At 44.1% G+C, this 20,182-nt stretch overlaps 1 protein-coding gene across 2 annotated transcripts in view; it reads left to right on the top strand.

Moving 5' to 3' along the window:
• The window catches only part of Mcu (mitochondrial calcium uniporter), a 175,926-nt gene that overhangs the window by 122,983 nt on the left and 32,761 nt on the right, over nucleotides 1-20,182 (top strand). For both annotated transcript variants that reach the window (XM_028892441.1, XM_028892440.1), the window contains exon 2: nucleotides 13,189-13,258. In XM_028892441.1, coding sequence (XP_028748274.1) covers nucleotides 13,189-13,258 — 70 coding nt within the window. The remainder of the gene's footprint in view (nucleotides 1-13,188; nucleotides 13,259-20,182) is intronic.

Here is a 20,182-nt window from a genome sequence, read left to right as displayed (position 1 = left end):
ATAATGTCTTAGTTTCTTTTCCCGTTGCTGTGATAAAATCCTGAGAAAACAGCCTAGGGGAGGAAGGTTTTCTGGGCTCACTGCTCAGGGTCCATCATATTAGGGGAGGGGGGCTGGTCACATTGCTGCATCCACTGTCTGGGTTTTGTCTTATTGGTTTTTATTTGTTTGTTTTTGAAAAAGGGAGAGAGAGAGGACATGAGCTGGATGGGTAGGGAGGTGGGAAGGATCTGGAAGGAGTTGGATGGGGGAAAGAATATGATCAAAATATATTGTACGAAAAAAATTAAATACGAAGCTGCGGCAGAGAGCGGTGAATGCGTGCATGCTAACACAGCTTGCTTTTACTCATGTATCCAGTCCTGAAACCCCTGCCTGGGGAGTGGTCCTACCCAGTGAGGATGGGTCTTCCCACATTAACTATTGTACCCAAGACAGTACTTCACAGACATTCTCAGAGACCAACCTTAATGTAGCTATCCCTCCATGGGTTACTGATGTCACCCCCTAGGTGACTTTAGAGTCTGTTGACCTTTAATACAATCACGGAAAAGAAATATTGCAGTATGGTCAAAGCTGACTGTGCTCCCCTCCCCAATTTCCAAACCTTCCTCTCCTACTGTAAAAATAATGTACCATCTCCATAGGTCTTAATATTCATCATTTTCATGTATTCATAAGTTATTGCATATTTATATGCCTATGTGTGTATATTTATATGCCTATGAAAGATAAAATAATGATGTATGTATTCTTATGTTAATTCATAGAGTACTATAATTTACATACGCTGATTTACATTTTTACTATACATTGCTTTCGAGATTTATTCATATTTAAATCAATGGATAGTTTTTGGTACTAAGTGAATATTATGAATTAGCATTCCTAACTGGAATCCTGCCAAATGAATGGTAGTAATGTTTGTAACAAAAGTTGTTCTTAACTGAGCCTCGGTCTGTCTCAGATGGCGAAGCTGTGACTAGAGTTGTTTGCTCAGAGACTGGTCCCCACATGATGCCTAGCCAGTCAGTGGAGAGCAGCTGGCTTCAGGCAGAATGAGCAAAGGGCCATTGTGAGTTGGGCTTTCAATTATATATGAAAATCATCCTAAATGCCTGGTCTGCTTGTCCCCTTTACAGTACGCTGTGATGATTTGTAAGACTTAATGGCCGCCTTTTTGTGATCATTTAAAGTAAACTATAGGAAGCTTAACTCAGCAAAATAAAAGAAATCCACTCAGCTAACGTTAGAGGAAAGTCACCGAATTTGATGTGTTTTATGAAGCCCGGGTATTAAGAGCTCTCTCATTAATTACAGTATGTGTGTTCCGGTGGCGTTACTGTGGGGCAGTTACACGGGAAAGGCTGGCAGTGTCTTGATTGTGTTTTTCACTAGGTAAACTAAAGAGTAAATGGAAAGGGGGTGCTGAAGCAGAATGACTACTGTGCGGGAACTCTCCCCCGGCGTCCCTTACACTCCCGCGGCCCGTGGGAGGGCAGAGATTCTCCTAGCAGCCGCTCTGTCCTTCTCTTGCGGGGAAATGAGAAAAGCCTGTGACTTGTTCTGTTTCTGAATGGTAGCTGTATTCTTTTCCAATATTAGCTGAAGCCAGAGCAAAAATGGAAGGCCCATCTGTTTGTGGAAAATAATATTTTTTAATTTTTAAAATTTTGTAGCATCCCCCCACCCCGTGTGTATGCACATAGGTGCACGTGTGTGTGTGTGTGTGTGTGTGTGTGTGTGTGTGTGTGTGTGTTGACTTCAGGTGTCTTCCTTGTTCCCTACCACCTTATTTCTCAGTCTCTCACACAGCCTAGCTCTCTCCCTGTGTGACTAAACTGGCCGGCCAGTGAGTCCCGTGGACGCCGTCTCTGCCCCCTCCAACTAGCCCGGAGCTGCCACTCTGAGCTTTTGCGTGGGTCCTGGGGATCTGCATTTGCACTTCTGTTGCAAGCACCACTGCCCCAAACCATCTCCCACCCCATGGTTGGATATCGTTCACTTCATTAAAGAAGCGTTGCAGGAATGTGAGTTATTAAAATGTCCTACCTTCTGATTTTTTCCCATTCTGTTCTAGCTTTTCTGATGCTTTTTAAAGTTTACCAAAAAAAAAAAAGAATCTAACACATTTTACTTGTTTTTTTTTTTTAAAGACTAAGCTAGGCAGTGATGATGCATGATTTTAATCCCAGCGTTCAGGAGGCAGAGGCAGGCAGATCTCTGTAAGTTCAAGGACAGAAGGACAGCCTGGCCTATAGAGTGAGATCCAGGACAGCCAGGGCTGCACAGAGCAACCCTGTCTTGAGAAACAAACAAACAAACAAAAAACCCCAACTTATTGGAGTCAGTGGATATTTATGTTAATTTTTTCCCCTCAGTTTTTTATTGTGAATATTCCCAAATCTAAAGAGTACAATGTTCTTGTAGTCTTATACCTCTATATTTATGTTATTAATATGTTGCTGCATTTGCATTATTTTCCATGTATATATATGCATTCACATTACACATGCATTAGTTTTATTTTCTCTACATATGTGCATGCACATGTACACATGCATATTGGTTCCCCCCCCATCCTTTACCTCTAAACACTTTAACGTGCTTTTCCTAAGAACACTAACATTCTCTTGCCCTCGTGCAAAATGTAAAAGCCGCATTCATCTCTGAACCTCTTTCGTTACCTGTGTTTTTATCTGTATTGAAGAACAAAGGAAGCGGGGAGGGGTTATTAATAGCAGCCACCCACTGCCTGAGTTATTCACCACTGTGCATCTTCCAGAATTCAAGTGTGAAAATCAAAGAGGGTGAGCCTCGGTGCTGCATACATATAAAGGACTGGAGAGGCGAGGCCCCAGTACGTTACTCGGGCCCAATCTCTTGAACTGCTTCTCCCAACTACACAAACCATTAAATCATTCCCCTCAACAGCTTCATCGTAGGTGGCATGTGTCAGGAAAGAACGCATTGCTATTTGTTTTCACAAATTCATAGCTTTCAGAGTTGCAAAGTCTCACTGTGTCTGCTGTAAGAGCTATTCATTTTGCAGACGAAAAGTCTAGTTCAAGGTCATGGAGCTAGACATGAAGCAAGAATCCAGTCTTCAAGCTCGCTCTGCAGCATTATTTCTATTATATCACGTGGCCCCTATGAAACTCAGTTGCCTGGGTCTTGATAAGCGAGAGAGGTTTGGGTCTGAGAATACCGCACCTAGATGACAACTGTATGCCCTTGAATCTCATTTGAGTGAGCTACCCAGGACTCTTCAAGCCTCCATGTGCATAAGAATTTCCTAGGAACCTCATTACATTGCAGGAGGGCTGAGGTGGGACCCGGAGCCTGCATCTCTGGCAAGCTCCCGGGTGATGCTGATGCTGCAGGTGCAGGGACCAGCTGGTGGAACCAGCCCAGATTCTCACAGCCCCAGGTGTCACCAAAATAGGAAAGAGTACTTTCAAAACATTACCTGGTACTGCACTTTTAAAACACAGAGACTAATGTAATTAACACCTGTGCAGCTACCAGCGGTCCAAAATGAAGTACTTTCCAACATCCTTCCTGGTCTTCTAACTTTAAGCCACTTCAGAGAAAGGAGTTTTATCTCAGTGTGCTAATTTGGATGCAAGTGCCTCTCAGTATCATTGCTCCAGTGACTAGAGATTTCATAGACCTAAGTAGTAATATAGAGGGAACCGCAGATCCAAGTTCCTTTGCCGAGCAGAATTGTCAAAAAGAGCAGTCCACCACATTCCATTCTATATTCTCAATACAAGCATTTTTAGAAACGGGGTCTGTTTATTCAATCTAAGTCACATTCTGCTTTGATTCACTTTTGAATTGTATGTATGGTTATCAAGTACAAATGCTAGTTATTATGTGACAGTAAGTTCCTTAAGCATTTTGTGGTTGGGTATTTTGTTGTCTAAAGATAATCAACAGTATAGTAGTTAACCACCTCGATGCAATGTGGAATGTACCTGCAGCAGCCAAAACTAAAACAGACCTTTAACATATAGGTGAAGAAATAGCCTAAATACTCCCCAAATGCCTGTAGACACTATCATTTCTTCTCATTTCTCAGAGTCCCTCAACAGAGAAAAAAAAAATCAGTAATAATTCCCTGTGGAAAAGAAGAGTACAAAGCCAAGTTATAAAGCTTGTCAAAGAAGCTGAAGTATAAAAAAAGGAGGCACTACAACTCAGTTAAATAAATATTTATGAAGTTTTTACTTTCTCCTGGTGGACTGAGAGGTACCAGTATATAACGAGATTAATGCAATCTTCCTGGCTGATCATAATAACCCTGAAGGAGAGAGTCAGTCATTGGAACAGATAACTAGAATGCAGCAGGATGAGACAAAAGGGGTATGGACAGAATCTAGGAGCAGTGTGCACAAATTGTAAAGAAAAAGAACCTGGAAGATGCGATGTCTTTAAAAATAATAACAGAAGGATTAGGGATGTGGCTTAGCTGGTAAGTGTGGTTGCCTAATGTGTACAAAGCCATGGCTTCAATATCTAGTACCACAAATGACTGGTGTGGTAATGCATGCCTTATACTCTCAGTGCTGGGGGGTGAAGGCAGGACAAGAAATTCAAAGCCATCCTTAGCTACTGAGAACCTAGAATCTCTGTTCAAAACAAAAACAAGGACTCTTTGTCCTTTTTGATTTGTTTGAGACATGTTCTCATAAAGCTCTGAGTGCCCTCAAACTCATTACGTAGTCAAAGCTAGACTTGAATTCTAGATCCTCTGGCCTCTACCTCTCAGGTGCTGGGAACATGGGCTTGAATCACCATTCTGGTCCCAGCCGAGACTTTTTTTTTTTAAGATTTATTATTTTTCTGTGTATGTGTGGGTCCTTGTGAGTTTATGGACATCACCTGCGTGCAGGAGTCTGAGGACTCCAGAAGGAGGCACTGGATCCCCTGGAGCTGGAGTTACAGGTGGTTGTGAGCCACCCACCTGGGTCCTCTGAAGGAGCAGGGCACACTCTTAGCTGCCGCCCCAGGTCTCTAGTCCTCGTGAACAAGTATTTTTAAGTCACTTCACCTGACAAATTTAATATCTTACTTAGAAAACTGATGTTGAAAGAGTCCACAGAGGGCCTTGCTGTGGTCCTGTTTTAGAGGTGTGAAATTGCCTTGGGAATTAAAGGCATATATACATTAAATCATGACTTCTTCTATGAAGTTACAATGATCTAGTGGGAGAAACATTAGTCCATATGTAATAATGTGTAATCATTTTAAATAACCAAATTTTCTGATATTAAAGCATGAGGCATGCCTTAAGTCACAAATATTAATAGCCCTGACTCAGCCGCACCAGACACTTTGTCTCTCTGTTATCGGGAGGGCAAACTCTGTCGTGCAGTGCAGCGTAATGAATTGTTTTTGTTGCTGCCTGAAGGGGTACTTCTGCAGAACCTGGACTGTCTGCCTTTCCCGTGGTATAGGTTTACCTTACACACATTTCGGGGTGCAGACTCCTGTGCTTTTGAAACTGCACTCTACTTCCCAGCTGCTTCTGTAAGAGGCCAGTCCCTTAGGGAGGTGGAGTGCTGTGCGTCTCTGTTTCTGTAGAATGTTAAAGGGCGAATACAAAGTGTCACTCAAGTCTTCTCACTCCCCCTCCAGTGAAGCAGTCAGCCGAGGTGGCCCTGGGCACTGGAACTCTGGGCCCTGGTCTGCTGACTCCGGGGGTCTCCCCTCCTACCTCCAGCTTTGAGAACAGACTGCTTGGGCTGGGCCATGGCTGAAGGTAGTAAAAGTCTATTGCCGGTGTGATGCTTCAGTAGCTTTAGTATGTCAGGAGAGAAAGAGAAAACAAACTCCAGATCGAGGACACTGTTGTTCTGCTGTAAGCCAACTGCAGTAGTTTTACTCTGTTAGTTACAGAATGCCCATAAACTCTGGTGTGTGTTGTGTGTGTGTGTGTGTGTGTGTGTGTGTGTGTGTGTGTGTGTCAAGACAACCTTGGGTGTCATTCTCCAGGCACCATCTACCTCTTTTTTTTTTTTTTGAGGTAGGCTCACCCCCCCCTCACACACCCCCCCACACACACCCCACCCCCGCCTGAAATTCAAGAATTTGGACAGACTGGTCAGCAAGTCCCCAGGTTCCTCCTGTGCCTGCCTCCCCCAGCCCTGGGATTACAAGCACATTTCATCATACCCAGCTTTAAAAAGTGTTCATATACATGTAATCTCGTATTTGTATATAATGCACTGTAAATGGCATTCACCCTCCTGCCCTTTCTCATGCCTCTTCTATTCCCACCAGCCTCCCTCCCCAGCTGGCCCTCCCCTCCCCTGTGTCCTGCCTTTCTCCTCCCACCTCCCTCCCTGCCTCCCTCCCTCCCTTTCTCCCTGGTCTGGTGAAGGGAAGGAAGGATATGCAGGCAATCACAGCTAGCAAGGGTTCCAGGTCACAATGCTAGACAGCACCCCACTGCTCTACTTGCCCTCCTTCAGTCCCCACAGACCTTCTGCCCTTCTTCATCCACGCTCCCCGGGCTTTGGGGGATCAAACAAATGTCACATTCTGTTTGCGGCCAAGCCCTGTAACTTACAAACAAAAAGACAACAGAGAATGGGTTCTCCGGCTTTTACTTTGGTCCTGAGGCTCAATCTCAGGTTAAGTCCTTAGGAGCCAAGCATTTTGTCCTCTGAGCTCCCTCCCCGCAGTCTGATGAACACTCCGGTCCTAGAGTTTGACAGGTCTAGACTTGGGACCCAGAAGCTTTTCCTGACCGCAGTTCCAGCTGTGGACAAAAGCTCTTTGGCATCACTGATGTAGAAGGCTTTGCTGTGGGCATCAGGTGTCTGTTTCCTAGTGAAGTAAACCTCGGTCCTCCCTCACAGGGAGCTGTGCTGGGAATGGTACTCCGCTGCCTCTCCTCCCCTCCTCCCCTCCTCCCCTCCTCCCCTCCCCTCCCCTCCCCTTCCTTTCCTCTCCTGTCTAATTGGCCATGACTCTTTGGGGCTGTTTGCAGGTTGTTTAGACGCTAGTGTCTTCTTGACAGGCAGGTCTGCTTTCTGACTGGGAAAGGGAAATGTAGGGGAAGTTAATGTATGTTAGCAATAAGGGACCCAAAGGGAAGCAGTAAGTTGGATCGAATAATGGGATCTGAGGATATTAAGTGTCTCTTTTTAATACTGAAAGTTTTTAATTAGCTTGAGTCCTATGACTTGTAGCATGAATCCTAAAAGGTCTTATTAATAAAATCAAATCCAGGGCCAGTTATTGGGGTGAATGCTGGAAGATCAGAGAAGCAGAACAAGCCACAGCTACCTCACCTCACCAGTTCCTCAGCTGGTCCTGTTTCCTCAGACTGGAAGCCTCTGAGTCCTCATCCAGAATGGGTCTCAGCTGAACTGCTGCTAGAAGCCTGAAAGCTTAACCAGCCAAATGCTTAACCAGCCAAAAGCTTCTAGTTCCTGGTCCTCACGCCTTATATACCTTTCTGCTTTCTGCCACCACTCCCTGGGATTAAAGGCTGGCTTTCTGGGATTAAAGGCGTGTGTCACCATGCTTGGCTATTTCCAATGTGGCCTTGAACTCACAGAGATCCAGAGAGATTTCTGCCTCTGGAATGCTAGGATTAAAGGCATGAGTGCCACCATTTTCTAGCCTAAGTATCTAGTGGCTGTTCTGCCTCTGACTCCAGATAAGTTTATTAGGATGCACAATATTTTGGGGAACACAATACCACCACAATGACTTGAGTCCTGTAATGTTGGGGAAACAACGTTACAGCATTTTGTTGTCTGAGTGATACTGCTGGACCTTTTCTTCCGGGGTGAAGGTTAAAGGTAACCCGTCACAGCACAGATAACAGGTGAGCCGTATGCATCCCTTACATTAATTACAGACCTCTGCTTTTCTTTGACACTCCCAGGTATCTTATCAAAAATGTGGACTGCCCTTTACTAAAAACAAAAACCTACATTTTCTTTTCAGGGGGCTGTGTCTCTTTACTTGGTGTTAGTGCTGCCTAGAGAATTCTCCCTACTCTGGGTATTTTTCTACCTTCTACGTACTCCCTGCACCTTGATTTTGGTCTCTGCCTATGAAGTTTAAAGACGTGAATATTTTGTACTGTTTACCCAGCTAAAATTTCTTTCTTTTTAAAAATATCTTTTTGTTGTTTTTTTGGTTGGTTGGTTGGTTGGTTTGCTGGGGTTTTGTTTTGTTTGCAGAATTGAGACTTGAACCCAGGGCTTCTGCATGCCAAGCTTGCACTCTCCTACACCCCTAACAAGCTAATGTTTTGTTTGGGGTTTTTTGGTTTTGTTTTGTTTTTTTAGGCAGAGTCTCAGGTAGTCCAGGCTAGTCCTGAACTCGTGCCTCAATCTCCCAGCTGCTGGTATTATAGTTATACACCATCATACCTTGCTCCCAGCAAACTTCTTGATGTATTTTTTAAATGTTAGCATCAGCCAAATATTATTGCATCCTTGCTACTTTAGAAGAAAAGAAAACTAACGAGCTTACCATTTTCTTGTGACATATAAGAATAAAAAGATACAGCACAGATATCTCTAATTTGGGGGACCACAGGATAGGGGTGGCGGGGGGATAGTAGTCCTTTGGTGTTGAACATCCATTTCCTGCATTTCTTGGTTGTTATTGCTTTGCTTGTTTTTGCTCTGTGTTGTTACCGTATTTCAAGGAGAAATGGCTAGAACAAAATCATTTTTATTTATGTTAGTCTCATTGGACTGTAAACCATGAGACGGCTTAAAGAAAAATAAGGACCTGTATTTGTGTCAGGATGGTTGAATAAATAAGAACAGGAGTATGGTGGCTGTAAGTTGCAGCTATTTGGGAGGCTGAGGAAGAAGATGGCTTATGTCCTGGAGTTTGAGGCCGACCTTTGCCACAAACTGCAACCCTGCCCCTGAATAGGTTTTTTAGGTGTGATTATCCATGTCTCTATAGAAGTGGTATGGAAAGTTATCCCCACACCATATAAGCTTTGTTTATAGCAAGGGATGGACAGCTAAGGATCTTTTTAAAGGGCTGGACTGTAGACATCTTGGGTTTCTTAGACCCTGTGGTTTTCTGTTGAAATTACTCATCTGTCTCACTGCTACCCAGATGCTGAATTCTGTGGTTTAGAGAGAGCGTAGATTAAAGCTGTGGGTGGGAGTGAGCCCAACTGTGTTTCGATAAAACTCAACAAAAAGGTGGCTGGCCCGCCAACCCCTGCTCTGTAGCATCTAGAGAAATCATCCAATCGTGTACTGATTGATGCCCTCCAAAAAAATACTGCTAGGGATAATTTGTATAATCATAGAGACCTTCCAGTTTTTTTTTGCAGTGTTCCAGCAAATGTCATCAGAACTATTTTCAGGTGAAGTGTTTTGATAGTTTGGATGTCTTAAGATGTTGGGGAGGGGAGGGGGGAGATGAGGCACAATCGGGCATGCCTGTAATCCCAACACCTAGAAGGTAGGGAGGAAGGCAAGAAGATCAGGAGTGCAGCATCATTCTTGACTACATAGCAGATTTGAGGCCAGCTTTAGCTACATGGGACTGTGTTTCATAAACCTCAAAAGAGAGACGGAGGCAGAGGAGGGGGTCTGGGAGGGAGAGGGGAGGGGAAAAGGAGAGAGACTGACTGACTCGGGTTAGAAGAAAGCAAATGAGGCGGGTCTAGTAAGCTGAGTCGACAAAACGTTGGGAACTACTGAAGTGAGCGATGGGTACCTGGGATTTTCTTCCCACTTTGCCCTCTACTTCTGGATGTTTCAGATGGTTATGGCCAAGGTCACTAAGTAACCGTAATGGCCCCTTAAACGCAACCGCCCCGCCCTTCCCTTCTCACGCCATAGAACAGGAAGTAGAGGAAGAAAGCAAGTTGTAAGTTCCATCTTCAACACAACCAGGGAGCAGTCTCACAGCACGCTCTCCATATAGGGTGGCCGCCAGATCTGGTCAAGACTGAATAGGTGTGTGGGAAGAGCTCAGGAGGCGACGCCTGTGGCTGGCTGCAGAGCCAAGCAGGCACCGTTCTTCAGAGTTGGTGGCTGGCCTCAGACTCCCCAGAAGCAACATTCAGTACTTTACCAGGTCCTCCTGGAAAGATCAGTTAAGGAATTAATACGTCAGAAAATTCATCTCTCCAGGAAGAAGTTTGGTCATCGCAGCAATAAGAGCAGAAGCTAGCTAGAGAATTGGCAGTGAGCATGGAGCCCATTAGCTATAGAATTGAGATAAAAACAAATGCAGACTTTATATTTACAGAGGAGGATCTGCATCTTTAAAACCTCTACACTGTGGAGAGGAGAACCAGGGACCAAAACTGCACAAACTCATGCTTCCCATACAGCCGCCAATGGTGGCCATCTAAGAAAAAGCCCAGCAAAAGCATCACGTGATGAGGGTTGAGATGAGCAGGTAGGCAGGTAGGTAATTAGCCCCTGAACTAAACTGAATGGAGAAAGGGCATAAAGAGCCTCAGAGGGAGAATTTTTCTTTTAACATAAAGCGTATTTTACACAAGCTATTATTAATTTTAAATTATTAAATTATCAAGAATTTCTTAGCATTTATTTGACAGGACTTGTAATTTCACAAGCACTATCAGTGACTGAACCAATCAAAAGTTCTTGCCCCAGGGGTCAGAGGATACTAGTGACAAACTAAGTAAACAATTGATTAAGAAGAATTGGGCCAGCTGGGCGGTGATGGTGTATGCCTTTAATCCTAGCACTCAGAAGGCAGAGGCAGGCGGATCTCTGTGAGTTTGAGGCTAGCATGATCTATAGAGCGAGTTCCAGAACAGCCAAGGCTACACAAAAAGGCCCTGTCTTGAAAAACAAAAACAACAAACAAAACCAAAAAAGCAGTGATCAGAACATGTTTTATAAAATTTCAGACTATAGGGATATAGTTCAGTGATAAGAGTACTTACCTATCATGATCAAGGCCCTGGGTTTAATCCTCCATATTGACAAAGAGAAAAAAATAAAAACAACCAAAAACAAACAAACAAACAAATTACAAACACAAAACTCTAAAATTGCATAGTGGAAAAGAGTGAATATATGTTTATATAACTATAAATAAATGTAAGGAGGCTGGACTTTCCTAATGAACAATTGTCAGATTAGATTACAAAGAAAACAAATGCAGAAAAGGCTGTAATAAAGGGCCAGTAGAGACACAGCCAGTGTACACAAACTAAAAAATACTCAGGGTGATGAGTTTAATATTGGATACCACACCACATGAGGACTGTTGCAAGATCTATGTCAAGAAGTCTGTAAAATGCTTCTCTAGCGTGCAGATAAAGATTCAAAAGGAGAGATCCACAGAATTCTTGGGTACATCAGGTATAGTAGCACACATCTTTAGTCTCAGCGATCAGGAGACCGAGGCAAGTGGATCTCTGTGAGTGTGAGGCTAGCCTGGTCTACATAGTGAGTTTCAGACCAGCCAGGGCTACATAGTGAGACCCTGTCTCAAAACACAAAGATTCCTAGATACAAAGACTGGAAATCATATAGACATTAGTCTCCCTATGCTAAACCATGGAATTTACATGGTCTCGAAACAAAACGCTTAACGTTTGCTGAGCCCTTACTGTATACCAGGTGCTGTTTTAAGTGCTTTGTGTATACTGCTCATTTAGTTCTCCTGATGACTAATCACACCAGATACTAAAATTTACCATAAAAATAGAATGTGGGACCAGCATGGTTACCAGGGCACGGGCAGACAGCTCATCGGACAGAGTAGAGGTTCGGAAATACTTTCAACTTCATATAAGTATTTGGAAAATGATGAAGATGCCATCTGAGCTAAGGTGAAGATGGGTTGTTCACTGCATTGGACAGCTGTGCTGCTATGGGAGAGAGATTAGCCGTGTTTCTTTCTTAAATTTGACTGAAATTAACTCCTATGAGTCAAAGTTTCAAACCCGAAAGGCAAAACAATCTACAAATTTTTCTCCAGTAATTTTAAATGATTTGTTTACATTTTTCTAAATATTAGCATCTTAGTTACTTTTCTATCGCTCTGAAGAGACACTGTGACTAAGACAACTTATAAAAGAAAGCATTTCATTGGGGCTTGCTTACAGAACTGAGGAAGTGTGGTGGCAGGCAAGCAGGCAGGCATAGAGCTGGAGCAGTACCTGAAGCTTTGATTACCTGCAAGCAGCAGACATGTAGGGAAACTGGGTCTGGCTTAGGCTTTTGAAACCTCAAAGCTCTCCTCCAATAACACACCTTCTCCAACAAGGGCACGCCTCCTAATCCTTCACAAACAGTTCCACCAACTAGGGACAAACATTCGAACAGAAGAGCCTATAGGGGCCATTCTCATTCGAACCACCACAGTTAGCCTTACATTCCCTGCTGTCTTTAGGTGGAAGGAGGTGGGAATTGACGAGATTCATGTGTCCTGTGTTATAACTGAGTGATGGTGTGCGTCGTTTCAGAATCTAAATGGTTTTCATTGTCTTGGCATGGGTTTTAGTTATTTAGTGCCTTCCTGTCTTCCTCCTGTCATACTTTTGGGGACTGGGGAAGGTGCCAAGGAAGGACTTAGTTAGCAGTGTGTTCAGTACTCTTCATGAAGCCTAATTTAATTCTGAGGACTTTAGTCCTGGGCTCACAGCCACGGCACTGCCCTTTGAAGATGCGACAAAAGTGTGTGCCTGGGATTCCTTCTAATGCTCTGGGCTCGAGTACTGCAGTTGCCTGTCCAGGTTTTTAATAAGGAAAGTAAACAGCAAGGACCAGTACCTACTCAAAAACTGTAAATGCGTGGTGTACCTTGTTCTTTGATGAAATAAAAGAAAGAGGTACCGACCTGAGGTCTAACAGGGATGAGGCGGGGGAATTTAGAACGGATACTGCTTAACCAGAATTGCTTTTGAAAGTCGGGGGAAAAATGATTTGTCAGGCATGGTTCTCATTAGTTCAGCATGAGACTGTGCGCATCTGCATGTGTGAAGATGTGTTCATTTGTAATGTTGAAACACACCAGAGTGCTTGTTGCCCATGGCTTAGGATGCCAGGAACCCCTTTGGTTGTCTCCTTGTATTTGTGTTTGCAACTTTTCCACGGAGAATCCATAAGACTCACACGCTCGAAAGCTGGCGTTATTTGGGACACACGTGTCTGGCATTGGTCTGCCCTGACAGTTGACCTGGCTTTTGTCTTGTAGGCACACCAGAGGCCGGCTTCCTGGCAGAGCGTGGGGGCGGCTTATTGCAGTACGGTTGTGCCCTCTGATGGTGAGTTTTGGCAAATCCGTTTTTATGTCTTATTTTTTTTTTCCTCTTTAGCTTAGTGTCTCCAGATTTTTTCTTCATTAGTCAACTTATTTTTAAATAATTTTGTTGCACTCATTTATTTTGGGGGGAGGGTACGTGCATGCCATGGCACGCGTTTGGGAGTCAGAGGACAACTTGAGAGGGTCAGTTCTGTTCTTCCACCGTGTGAGTTCTAAGGATTGAACTGAGATCATCTAGCTTTGGCAGCAAGTGCCTTTACCTGCTGGACCATCTCTCTAGCCCAACTCATTGATTTATAAACCGTACTCCCCCCGGTGGTTCTCTTGGAGATCAGGGGAAAGGGAGGACTAGAGAAGGGGCGTGGAACTGGGGTGAGGGTTTAGTGAATTCAGAGGGTTAACCCAGAACACCCCACCTGTCCATCAAGAGGGTCTAGTGAATTCAGAGGGTTAACCAAGAGAACTAGTCTGTCCATCAAGTCCTTGTGCGAACATCAGAATGCCACTTGGTATTTCCTAACTCTCAGGTTTTCATATATCCTGGATTCTGATCAAATGTTGCAGCCTCTTCACGGCCTCTCAGGAAGATCTGGGTCTGTGTGGCGCTCTGTTCTGCTCTTTCCTCACGCTCTCCCCCCACTAGAGAGTCATTTTATTTTGGTTTCTGTGTATGAGCGTTTTGCTTGAACAAACAGTTCGTGTACTGCTTGCATGTCTGGTACCCATGGGGATCATAAAGAGGGTATTGGGTCCCCTGGAGCTGGAGTTATGAATGAACAGTTGTGAGCCTCCATGTGAGTGCTGGGAACCAAACCCAGGTCCTCTGTGGAAACAATGCCCTGAACTGCTGAGCCACCTCTTCGGCCCCTCGGACCCTTGTTTAACATGGGAGGGGTGAGCAGATGCTCGGGGCTCACATAGGATCCTTTATAAAGGTCCACAAAGCTACAGATGGGCAACAGGACCGAAACTCTGTTTATGTTTATGGTCATGTGTTTCTAACTTTCACTACCATTTCTACCATAAATTTCAGTTTACAATGCTTTGGCTTAGGGGTTGACTTCTAAATGTTTTTGTGTAAGGCTTGGTTTGATCTTGTTCCAAATTCAACTCTATAAGCATTGATTCATAGACAGCATGCATTCAAAGAGCATCCTGCAAATTCACAAGGACACCAAAACTGAAGAAGCCCAAGATGAATCACACAATCCCTGGAATTCCCTGTATGTCGTCAGTACGAATGTCACGGTGTAACCGGAATCCTTTCCCCAATGCCGTTCGGTAATCTGAGTGCATACGCATGTGCTCATGTTTGGTGATTCCTCAGCCTTTGGAGGGGACCCTTTCTCTGGTGGTCACTCCTTTAGTAAGCGAGAGAAATGCTCGCTGGCATTCTTGTTGTTCGTGTGTCCTGAAGACAAACAGCAGCCGGAGAAGTACTAATAAAGCAACAAACAGCACTCAGCCGGGCTGCAGCTGGAGGACGAACCTGTGTCCGCAGTCAAGGCTTAGTACCAAAGTGCACCAGATCCCAGAGCTTGTCACACGGCCGAGAGCCAGAGGTCCAGAACACCTCTTATTCCCTTCTCCCCGAGAGCCCCTCTAAAACAGGAGTATTTCCGTTCCTCCGACCCTGTCTTATTTCCATGCACATCTAAATGCAGGTTCACCACATCTGTACCTGTGCCACTCCTGGGTCCCATTCCTTTCCTCTGCTAGACACTGTTGGCCCTTTCCAATTAAGAGATGTTCTCTTCACGTAGCAATAACTCACAGTGCTGAGCCTCTTAGCTTGTGCCAAATAAGAGTATTTCATTAAAAAATGTCTAGCCTTTATAATTTATGAAGATATTATATATTCAATCTTAGTATAACTCAGTATCTATTTAGAAAATATATATTTAATATCAACCAAATTGGGCTTAAAGAGGAAGCTTGGGTGCTATTGGTTTTGGTGTGATAGTCGTATGTGATGATTGGTTTAAGCTAATGAGTCTGGATAGGAATCTGTATTAATTTTACCACTCACTGAATTGACTGTGTTCCTATGTATCAGTTCATATGGAAGTACTCCAGCTATTTAAAAGAGATACAGTTGTACAAGGGTGTGAGTGAATGTTATCTGAAACCAGGAATGCTAATTGGTTACCCCTATACTCCAGAGAAGTTGAAAACACTATTTGTATAAAAAAAAAAAAAATGAAATCCAGGGTCGGAGAGATGGCTCAGCATGAACTCTTATATTTTTGATTGTGAGCCTAGCTGAGCCATCTTTTTAGCGGGGCGGCGGTGGCGCACGCCTTTAATCCCAGCACTCGGGAGCGGGAGGCAGAGTCAGGCGGATCTCTGTGAGTTTGAGGCCAGCCTGGTCTACAGAGCAAGATCCAGGACAGGCACCAAAACCACACAGAGAAACCCTGTCTCGAAAAAAAACCCAAAAAATAATAAAATAAAAAAGGCATGTACTCCTCTTGCAGACCCGAGTTCAGTTCCCAGCACCCTCACTGAATGGCTCACAACTGCCTGTAACTGCAGCTCCAGGGGTGCTGGTACTCATGTCTCATATTTACATGGGCATTCTCTCTCTCTCTCTCTCTCTCTCTCTCTCTCTCTCTCTCTCTCTCTCTCTCTCTCTCTCACACACACACACACACACACACACACACACACACACACACACTTTAAAAATAATTTAAAAAATGAAACCATACAAATTTTTATGTATGTATATGTTTTTGTTGGAACTAACCCCAGCATTTGGCATGTTAAACAAGTACTCTGCTGCTGATTTACACCCCCAGCCCAGGATACCAACTTTTCAAAAAGTGCCCCCCCAAAAAATTTTTTTCTACTAATATTTTGCCCTTAAGAAACCCTTCCTGGAGCTGTCGAGAGGACTCAGCAGGTAAAAGCACTTGCCAGCGAGTCTGATGACTTGAGTTGGATTCCTGAAACCCCCACAATGTGCTCTCTGACCCCCCCACATAAGCCATGATGTGTACATATCCACAGACACTTACACACACACAATACATGTTTTTAGAAAACACTACTTACATTGGTTATTAAGAAATAGACACACAATATCATTTGCTTTAATGCAGCTCGGTGTTCTTGCTACCTTCCAATCCGACATCTTTTTCTATCATGCCCCCATCCGTGTGTGCGCATGTATGTATGTATGTGTGTGTGTGTGTGTGTGTGTGTGTGTGTGTGTATGTTTGTGTGTGATGCTAGAGACTGAACCCAGAGCCTTGCAAGTGCAAGGCAAACACATGACCACTAAACTATACCCTCAGGCTCTTACTTTGCACTGCAAAATGAATTTTGCCTCAGGTCACTATGTTAGTATATAAGAGTTTCTCCACCTGGTGTATAATCACTGAGTAAATGAGCTTTAGTCACCATTAACAAACATACTTTCCGCCATGCACTGTACTTTTTGTTATTCCTAGGTCATATTCAGTATCTCATGGTGAATTGGCCCTCGGTTTAAATACAATTTAAAATGTATGGCCTAAAATGATGCATTATGTAATTATAATTACAGATTTAAACATACTGCCCTTCAGTAATTTTATTAATTATATCATTTGAAAGATCTTCTAATTATGATTATATAATACCTGATATAAAACATAGATTATCTCAAACATTTAACTTCTCCACCAAAAGCAATCTAACACATTCTTCACTTTTCTTGTGTCCCATGTCGTAAACACTTTTGAGGACCAAGTGAAAGCCCCCGACCAGCTCCATAGTAACTAACAGTCCTCAATGTACACCTCACCCATACCCCCGTTTCCTCTCAATATTCTGCCTGAGGTCACAGGTCCGAGCTACACACGGTCCAGTTCTGCTGTGTGGCCGTACAGCCACGGTGAGTCATTCTTCAGAGGGCGCTTCCTCACCTGTACAGTGAAGACAGCTAGAGAGACCTGCCCTGGCCTTGTAGGAACAGCGCTGGTGCTGTAAGCAGAGCTTGCCATGATAGCAAAGCCCCTACATCCAAGACACTGCCCTCCAGCTTCTCACTTCAGCCTTCCTGGCCCCAGACCCTCAGCTGTAAATAACTAATAGCGAAACGTATGGAATCTGAGTCGGCCCTGCTTAAAGCCTCCAGGGCTCCCTTTCATGTTCATGAAAGCCGAGGATGAAAGCAACATGGATAGCTGGCTAAGATTTGTCATTCAACATCCTGGATACTTTTGAGAGTGAAAGAAGGTGATATTAAAAACTGTGAAGTCAGCTGATTTGTATACGCCAAGAGCACATCTTCCTCTCTAGCCAGAGGGCGAAAGGTAAACTAGAAAAGATGGAGAAACATAGCCCATGTCAGCCCATAGCTGGCTCTGTTGTCCTGCGACACAGTCTGCTCACTTTGCACGGCCCTGAGAATCGTGATAGAAATTGCATCTGCTTGGCACTCAGCGAAAGGTGTGATCGCCTTATAAAATCATTTGAGGACAAATGGTCTTCAGAGTGACAGTGCCTGAAAATTCTGTTCGGTGGTGTACGTCATCTGTTTGGTCAGCCCAGGCATGGTATAGGTCCTTAGGCTAGGATCTGTGAGTGTTGGCAGAACCAGGTAGACACCAGGTTTTTCCCCTTTGGTTTATGTCCTATCACTTTTATTTTTATCCTAATCTTTTTTAAGACTTTCATACATGAGTATTTATATCATTTCTACCCCTCCCTTTCTCCTCTCCAACTCCTCCCTCGTCCCCATAACTTCCTATTAATTATGATTAATTATCACACACACACACACACACACACACACACACACACACGTACATGCATGCGCACACACGCACACATTCTACCGAGTCCATTTAGTATGGCTTATATGTACACACATGTGTCGGAGGATGACCACTTGGGTTGGATAACCCATCATGGGGGGGTCGTCCCTGGAGGAAACTGATTCTCTGAGCAGCCGTTCCTTACCTGTAGCTCTTCATCTTAGGCCTGGAGCCTGTGAAATTTCTTCTGTCCACGCTGGCATGTTACCTGGTGTTCTATTATGTAGGACTTGATTAGCAGCCATATTGTGGAGATTTCATGGTTGCAGCTTCCCTGGCGTGTCTAGAAAGCACTGTCCAGCAGTAGCTAGAGGGGGAAGTGGCATTTATGTCCTTACTATTAAGTTGTAAGAGTTCCGTATTATTCAGGGTTCTCTAGAAGAACAGAATGGATAGAAAATATATATAAAGGGGTTGTTTATTAAGAGGTATACAGCCTGTGGCCCAGCTAGTCCAGCAATAGCTATCTCCTGAAGGAAGGTCTAAGAATCCTCCAATAGTCATTCAGTCCATGAGGCTGGGGTCTCAGCTGGTCTTCAGTCTGCATTGGAATCCTCAAGAAGTAGGTTCTAACACCAGCGAAGGAACGCCTCTGCAGCAAGATGTATGAACTTGCCAGCAAGAGTGAGAGCAAGCAGACAAAAAACCAAAGCTGCCTCCCTCCATGTCCTTTTGTATGGGCTGCCAGCTGAAGGTGTGGTCCAGATTTCAGGTGGATCTTCAGAACATCCCTTGCAGGCATGCCTAGATGCTTGGTTTTCAGTTGATTCCAGATGTGGTCAAGTCAACCACCAAGATTAGTTGTTTATCTGTTTCTTGTTTGTTGTTGTTGTTGTTGTTTTGTTTTTTGAGACAGAGTCTTGTTATATAGCTTAGGCTGGCCTAGGCCTCAGTGAGTCCCCTGTCCCTCAGCCACCTGAGCACTGGGACTATAGGGTTAGAGCCACCACACGCACCTCCTGTCACTTCTGAAAATGGCTTAAGGGAGAGAGATTTCTTGAGTCGAGTGACGTTGTTAGTAACCACTCGTGCCCAGCTGGAGTTCTCCATTGTCGTTTTCATATCGAGTACACATGGCACATATCGAGTACATGTGTCATATGTGGAGTACCTAGACCACATGTTGAGTACATATGTCACGGATCAACTGCACGTACCACATTTCAAGTACACATATCACACCAAGGACCCATATCACATATCGAGCACACATCTCTCATTTTAACTTTAAAAAGAGTCACGACATCAAAGGAGAAGTGAGGATAAGGAAGCGGCTTAACCATGAAGGTGACAGACAGCAGCGCCTCTGTTTTTAACACAACCGGGAACTCCCTTCCTAAATGTGAAAACGCAAGCGCTTTATATTTCCTATTTAAAAGACGTGTCTGACAATGTGGACCTCTTTTGTAAACTGGGGTTTCAGTTGTAGAATCCTTACCAAAGCGTAAAGCTGGACTCGTTCCGTCACACAATCCCTTTCTTGAAGGATTAGGGCTTCCCTGGATGCTCACACTGCGGAGAACGCCCACGTCACAACCTTACGTGCTGACAGTGTGTGTGTGTGTGTGTGTGTGTGTGTGTGTGTGTGTGTGTGTGTGCAGGGGCTTAGCTGGGAAGAGAAGCCAATGTGTCAGATTTCAGGTGACGGCATCCATTCCAAGACTGCGTAATCCTCAATATTTTGAGGGAATTAGAAACTCTCATTTCTTTCCCAAATGTAGTGAGATGAAATAACTGGACTTGGTCTAAGGAGCTAGCTCCTGGTTCTTCTGTTGATATGCATGCCGACTTAAAACAAACAAAACCTGAATGTGTGCATCTCTGGTGGAAGCTGGAAGGGCTCTCTCTCCCTGTGAATGGCTGCCAGCATCTTTGAAGGAACATTCAATTTCTTTGCTAAAATAACCCATAGGGAGGGGAACGACCTTTTTTTTTTTTTTTTTTTTTTTTTTTTTTTTTTTTTTACTGTAAGGAAGATCTTGGTACTCTGCACAGATGGTATGTTCTCCATGCTTAGCAGCACAGATACTTAGATTGCCGGGGAGAAATCAATGCTGCCCATTGCAGTAGCTCATTGCTTTATTCCTCTGCCTCATGCTGGCTCTGAAGAGCCTTCTAAC

This window comes from Peromyscus leucopus, chromosome 16_21 (assembly GCF_004664715.2).
Source record: "Peromyscus leucopus breed LL Stock chromosome 16_21, UCI_PerLeu_2.1, whole genome shotgun sequence".
Lineage (NCBI taxonomy): Eukaryota > Metazoa > Chordata > Mammalia > Rodentia > Cricetidae > Peromyscus > Peromyscus leucopus.
The sequence above is the reverse complement of the archived record's forward strand: the minus strand, read 5'-3'. Positions and strand labels throughout refer to the sequence as shown.